The sequence below is a fragment of the Nothobranchius furzeri genome, chromosome 4 (genome assembly GCF_043380555.1).
Source record: "Nothobranchius furzeri strain GRZ-AD chromosome 4, NfurGRZ-RIMD1, whole genome shotgun sequence".
NCBI lineage: Eukaryota > Metazoa > Chordata > Actinopteri > Cyprinodontiformes > Nothobranchiidae > Nothobranchius > Nothobranchius furzeri.
This window is the reverse complement of record NC_091744.1, coordinates 64,033,727-64,040,166: the sequence shown is the minus strand read 5'-3', so window position 1 is coordinate 64,040,166 and position 6,440 is coordinate 64,033,727. Positions and strand designations below refer to the sequence as shown.

Below are 6,440 nucleotides of genomic sequence, written 5' to 3'. Positions count from 1 at the left end.
CAAATGAATACAAAGCCATAATGGCCAAACAATAATTGTAGAGATTTGTATTTGGGTCCATTTCTGATTTTGACACTTTGATGGAGGTGGGGGGGTCAGGCATCTTGCACTTTGACATCTAGCCCTTTGTAAGTTGATATAAATTCTTGTCACTTTTCTACACAGGTGTCTATCACCTTAATTTGTTGTTTGAGGGGTGAATATAAAATTGTAGCACCAGCAAAATTGCCAACATGTCTGCTTTGAAACCTTGGTTTCCAAATCGTTGTGTCTGTTGAATCTTTGATGACGTAGGAGTCACAAGTTTTATTGACTATTGAATGATCACTCCTGGTGTATTCAGTGTTAACTCGATGGTTTCCTCCAAAATAAAAGAATTTTTATACGACTCTGGGTCTCTTAATGGCTTTGTTTTCAATTTTCTCTCAAAGCATAGGTTATTAGAAATACCAAAAAAAAAAAAAAAAAAGCCAAATTTGATGAAGAATTATCAATGAATGCATCACACACTGGTGAAATTACATCTGCATTTGACCCATACCTGTGAGGAGCGGTGAGCTGCAGCAGTGGCTGCGTTCAGGAACTATTTGGTGGTTTAACACCCCCCCACCCCCATCCAACCCCTTATAGCAGAGTGTCACGCTGGGAGGCATTGGGTCACATTTTTAAAGTCTTTGGTACAATGCAACTGGATTTGAACCCTGATCTCCCCGTCCTAGGGCAGGCACACCACTAGGTCACTGAGAAGGTAACACTTGCAAACAAAACCAGGGTAAAAAGTTAATTTAAAAATATGTTTTTAAATATAAATGTTTCTAAACCTTTTGAAACAGGTAGCTCGGTTGAAAGGCCAGACTGTTCGGATCATTTATGATTGTGCTCACATCCTGCCAGTTTTTGCTCACAGATACGACGCTTACGAGATCTCTCCATCAGATAACCTTCTCTGTGTTAGTCCTTTTGTTCTTTTGAGAAATGGGTCATTACCTGATTACAGGTGTGTGGTGAATTGCCTTGTTCTGGGGTCACGTGACTCCAAAACAAAGGGGGCCAGTCTTCTCATCACACTTATCTCGCTGCTCAGTTCAAAACAAATTCATGTTGATAGTGTGAAGATAAGACCAGGGGGTGATTACACACCCCCTTGCAGGCATCGATTGGTTGCTAGTGAAAGTCGTGTCTTATAAGTGATCCCACAGCTGGGTTAAGAATCACAGCAGCCTGATGTTAAAGATGTGGATTCTCCTGTTTTTGTGCGGCCCTTTGGGGTCATTGGGGTCAAAGGAGGTGATGAGTGGAGCCACTCGGCAGCTGCAGGTTCTCCACTGCCCGCCCTGTGAGCAAATACACTGCTCCTCCAGACGGGCCTTGAAGCTCCAGTGTAGAGGAGGTTTGACGACGGGCGTGTGCGGCTGCTGTCCCACGTGTGCCAGGCTGGAGGGGGAGACCTGTGGAGGGGCGTGGGACTACCTGGGGAAGTGTGACATTGGGCTGGTGTGTGTTTATCAGGAGTCGGAAACAGAAGCAGAGCAAAAAGGAATCTGCAAGGCTGGTAAGATAATAATTCTTAGCTCACCACACAATGTTATAGGCCTTGGATTATTTTCTAACACCATAATCTTAAAGGATATATATTGAATTTGGATTAAAATGATTTGGTAACATAATTTGGAAAGACTCAAAACAGTGATTCCTGATTGGAAAAGAGCCAGCATGGTAAATACTGTTTATGAGCTGCGAAGGACTGATAGTCTCTTCAAGGTTTCCTTTGATCCAAAGGTTTCTGCTCACATAATTATCCTGCTTATCTGGCCTTGATGAAATGAGTTGTCACCTTTAGCGATACGGGACCGCACATCCTATGATGAGAGGTGAATGTCATGTCTTGTTGCTGCTCAGATCATGTAAAAAGAGTTGTGAACTTTGTGTGCAGTGGTTGAACATGTAGATCCAGACAGCTGTAATCCAGAGTGCACTAGGGATTACTGTCATGCCAACCCCTCTGCAATCTGCTCTGCCAGGTGACTAAATTTACTCCCAGCACCACAGATTATTGCAATTTTAAAGCAGAAATGTGACGTTCTTGTTTTTCCTCACAGGTCTGTATCTCTGGAGAATACAGCATGCCAGGGCTGCTGTCAGCACACCTCATGCTCAAGCTGTCTCACACTGAGACGTCCTCCGTGTCATCACACCTGTGCCCCATCTGATTCCACCTGTCTGCAACACTTTGGGAGGTGTGTGCACAATCATGTGAGAGAGAGTTCAGACTGGCTCTGCAACAGCAACATGCAGGTAGCAAACATGCATCTTTTTAAAAGATCAACATCTTGTATCCTCTGTTTTCATCTTTTTAGTAAACCACATGCTGCTTTGTTTTCTGTAGAGTAACAATGAGGGGAGTTTCGTTTGTTTGGTTCCTCTTCAGTCGAGCTCAAGCAAGTAATCCCTCATGGAATGAGAAGAAAACTTCACAAGCCCAGAAGTAAAAGTGGGGAAAGGCAGCTCATAGGTCAAAGGGGGTTATTTGAAGGGATTTTTAATAAAATAAACTATGTACTGTTTAATTTTACAATGCAAATCAAACTTTTGTAATTGTATGAAAAATAAAACTTGCAGAAAACTTTTTATTTTAAATTGTGTTTTAAATTTTGTGTTTAAAAAGTGAACTTCAGTTTGCAATTTTAATAATAAATTTCTCAGTGATCAACCAATAACTGTTATTTTATTCAGTCTGAATTTATAGTAATTCATGTGACATCATGCATCAAGGGGACCCTTTGCACATGACGCTATGTCGCTCATGGGACCACCCCCTTAACCATTGCGGATGGTAGAAAGACTGTTTACACATGTTGAGACTCCATTGAAGCTAGTTTGTAACCTTTGATCACATTTATTTAGTTAATTTCACAGTAAAACAGTAATAGTTTGCTGCACTAACAGAAAATGATATAAACTCAAATAGTCCTTTTTAAATTAACTTTGATGGAAAGAGAAAAAGGGAATGAACTGTAGCAATCATCCATCCATCGTCTGAACCCACTTTGTCCACGCGCATGCAGGGAGAACATGCAAACACCATGCAGAAAGATCCCAGGCCAGGAAGCAAACCCAGGACCTTCTTGCTACAAGGCAACAGCTCTGGCAACTGCGCAGCCCCCTGTAGCAATCAATCAAACGGAAAGCAGCTTTCAGATTTGCAGCAAAAATGTTTTGCCGAAGTGTGTTGAGGGTGATTTTCAGTTTTAGTCTATATAATTATTTTCAGACTCTACTGCAATGCCCTTCTAACTGGTCTTCCAGCCTGTACCGTGAGACCTCTTCAGATGGTCCAGAATCTGGTCTTCAATCAGCCTAAAAGAGCATATGTCACCCCTCTGCTCATTGAGCTCCATTGGCCACCGCTAGCTGCAAGCATCGTTCAAATTGCTAGCACTAGCACATCCTGGAAGGAACAGCTCCATAGCTCCCTATATATATATATATATATATATATATATATATGTGTGTGTGTGTGTGTGTGTTTTTAATGACTTGCATGACTGGTGAAAACATTTGCTGGTATAAATATACGAGCAGCTTATAAACTGAGTTGTGAAACTCTTTTGTTCTGCTGCAAGATGCTGATTTAGAACAGAAATTATATTTTCAAATAACAAAAAACAACAAAACACAAGGCAAGAAAATAAAGTACAATAATAATTCAATTAGATCAGAGGTATAACTGTATTTTGTCTGTTGTTTCTCATTCTGCTACTCTCTTGTAGATGATGTCACCGTAGTCCAGAATTGGTAGTATTGTCATTTTAACAAGGATGTGTTTGGCAGCGTGCGTGAAGGAGGTTTAGTTACAAAAAAGAAAAGCTAATTTTGCTTTGATTTTTGTTTGCAGATTGTTGATATGAGTGGTGAAAGATAAAGATGAATCCAGCCAGACGCCCAGATATTTGTAGGTTGTGACATAATCCAGAGCAGAGCCATCAGCACACCAGATCTTTGGGGGATTGAATGTTTGGTTTTTCCCTATCAAAGATGATGCATTTGGTCTTCTTGGCATTAAGGCAGAGATGAAGAGTGTGAAAGGACTGTTCAACAGAGGTGAGGCTGAGCTGAAGAGTTGAGGCTGCAGAGTTGAGAGAAGGGCCAACTGAGTACAGAATGATGTCATCAGCATGCAGGTAGATCTGAGAATTACCGGCAGTTTTAGCAACATCATTAATTTAGATAGAAATAGCATGTGTGGGTTTTCTGGTATTCTTTCACAGACAAAATAAAGCATATCAGGTTAATTTGAGACTAAAATTTTCCTGTGTGACTGTATCTGTGATGGACTACAGACTAGGGTGTCCCTCTCAGATAATGGATGAATTTTACCAGCATAAACAGTCTCAATCAAAAGACCGCTGGAAAAATGGTGTAATATATTTTGCTTGACTGGATCTCAACAAGGTTCCTAAATAATTCTGAGGGTTATGAAACAAAAAAGTCAAGTTGAAGACCCAAAAATAATTTCACCAGCACTGGAGGATCCTCAACCCAGCTCAAGGGCCTTACTGGTGCCAACTGCAGCCCTGTAACCATCAGACGACATCTGAGACTGAAGGGCTTAAAAAATGTCTTCAAAGACCTTGTTTCCTTGAACACCACAGAACTGACAGAGCACCAATCAGACAGTGAAGGGTGGAAGAAAGTTTTATTTTCTGATAAGGGGGTCCTGATTGCTTCCAACATTACAGGCATAAGCTGATCCCACCTGAGATGTTATCTTTGTACTGCAGTAGAGGGGGCGCCATAATGGTCTGGGGTGCTTTTTCTCTCAGTGGAACAAAGGAGCTTCATGAGGTGCAGGGGTGTCACAGCCTGGCTGCCTATGTCCGGATGTTACAGAGCATCCCTCACGGCTGAGAGCTCCCATCCATGTGGTAACCACTGGGTTTTCCACCAGGCCAGGCGCTACAGAAAACAGTGCTCACAGGACAAGGGTCTTCTTTAAGGAAAATAACATATCTCTTTTTGACCTTCCTGCATGTTCCTAACTGAGCACTTTGCTCTCAGACTGCAGGTCTACTGGTGGTTCCCAGAATATCTAAAATTAGGATGGGAGGCAGATCTTTTAGTTATCAGGCTCCTCTTCTGTGGAACCAGCTCCCAGCTTTAGTCCGTGAGGCAGACACTTTGTTTACTTTTAAGAACAGGCTTAAAACATTTTTATTTGATAGGGCCTATGGTTAAAATCTGATGTTAGCCTAAATCTGGACAAGTGGGGGAGTAGAGGGAGGTGGAGTGTACAGTCGGTAAAGACAGCTCTCCCTCGCCCTGACTCCAACATGCCTCCATCTAAATAGGATAGATTATCCAGAGTTATCTCTGTGGTTATGCTGCTATATGCTTAGACTGCTGGAGGACACACTGACCACTTTTCACACTCTACTGCTTTCTTCTACAATCTGCTCTTTAACTGTACTATTTTCTGCAATTTCAGCTGTTAACTTTATTTTCTCTGTAAGTGTTTTTCTCCCCAGAAGAAGCTACAATGACGTTCTACTGAGCTGTGGTGGCCTCATGGAGGGGGCCATCGACTAGCACACTGCTGCTAACCACTAAAACATTCTCCCTCTCCTGATAATAACTTTTTGCTTTCCTTGACGTTGGATGTGCTACTACTAGTTTTTCCATTTAATTATAGATCCACTAGGATAAATACAATAAAGTTTATCTCTCACCAAACAGACACATTACTTGTCTTTGTGTGTGTGCGTGTGTGTGTGTGTGTGTGCTTGCTCTGTCTTCTCGATCCCCAGTGAGTCGTGGAGGATGGCTGCTTATACTGAGCCAGGATTCTCTGGAGGTTTCTTCCTGTTAAAAGGGAGTTTTCCTCTCCACTGTCGCTTTATGCTTGCTTAGTATGAGGATTGCTGTATAGTCACTGACACTAGTCAGTGACTTGATGCAATTTGCTGGGTTCCTTATATAGGAAACATTATTTCTGATTGGCTTAATGAACTGTGAATTGGAATGTTTATTATGTGAAGTGCCTTGAGACGACTCTTGTCGTGATTTGGCGCTATATAAATAAACTTGAATTGAATTCCCCTGCTCTTAATTCAGTTGAAAACCTTTTTTTTTGGGGGGGGGGGGGGGGGGGGGGGGGTGAATGCCAAGGGAACTTTACAAAAATGGACAACAGTTCCAGGCAGCAGATGCCCTTCATGCTGCTGTCTTCATCACTTGGGAGTAATTATCCCACTCACCTCATGGAAACGATTGCATCAAGCATCTATACATCCATCCATTTTCATCTGCTTAGCTGGGGTCGGGTCACAGGGGCAGCAGCCTAAGCAGGGAGGCCCAGACTTCCCTTTCCCAGTCACTTGAGCCAGCTCCTAAAGGGAATCGTAAGTAATTGATTCCCTGGTCAGCTGAGAAACAGCCCCTTT

The 6,440-nt window shown here is 42.3% G+C and overlaps 1 protein-coding gene across 1 annotated transcript; it reads left to right on the top strand.

Annotated features, from left to right (window-relative positions):
• Positions 1–1,139: 1,139 nt before the first annotated feature.
• Positions 1,140–2,554, top strand: si:ch73-330k17.3 (insulin-like growth factor-binding protein 4). Its single transcript, XM_015974896.3, has 4 exons — positions 1,140–1,552; positions 1,934–2,021; positions 2,100–2,295; positions 2,387–2,554. The coding sequence occupies exons 1-4, from the start codon at positions 1,225–1,227 to the stop codon at positions 2,444–2,446; spliced, it is 672 nt and encodes a 223-aa protein (XP_015830382.1). The 5' UTR covers positions 1,140–1,224; the 3' UTR covers positions 2,447–2,554.
• Positions 2,555–6,440: the final 3,886 nt, after the last annotated feature.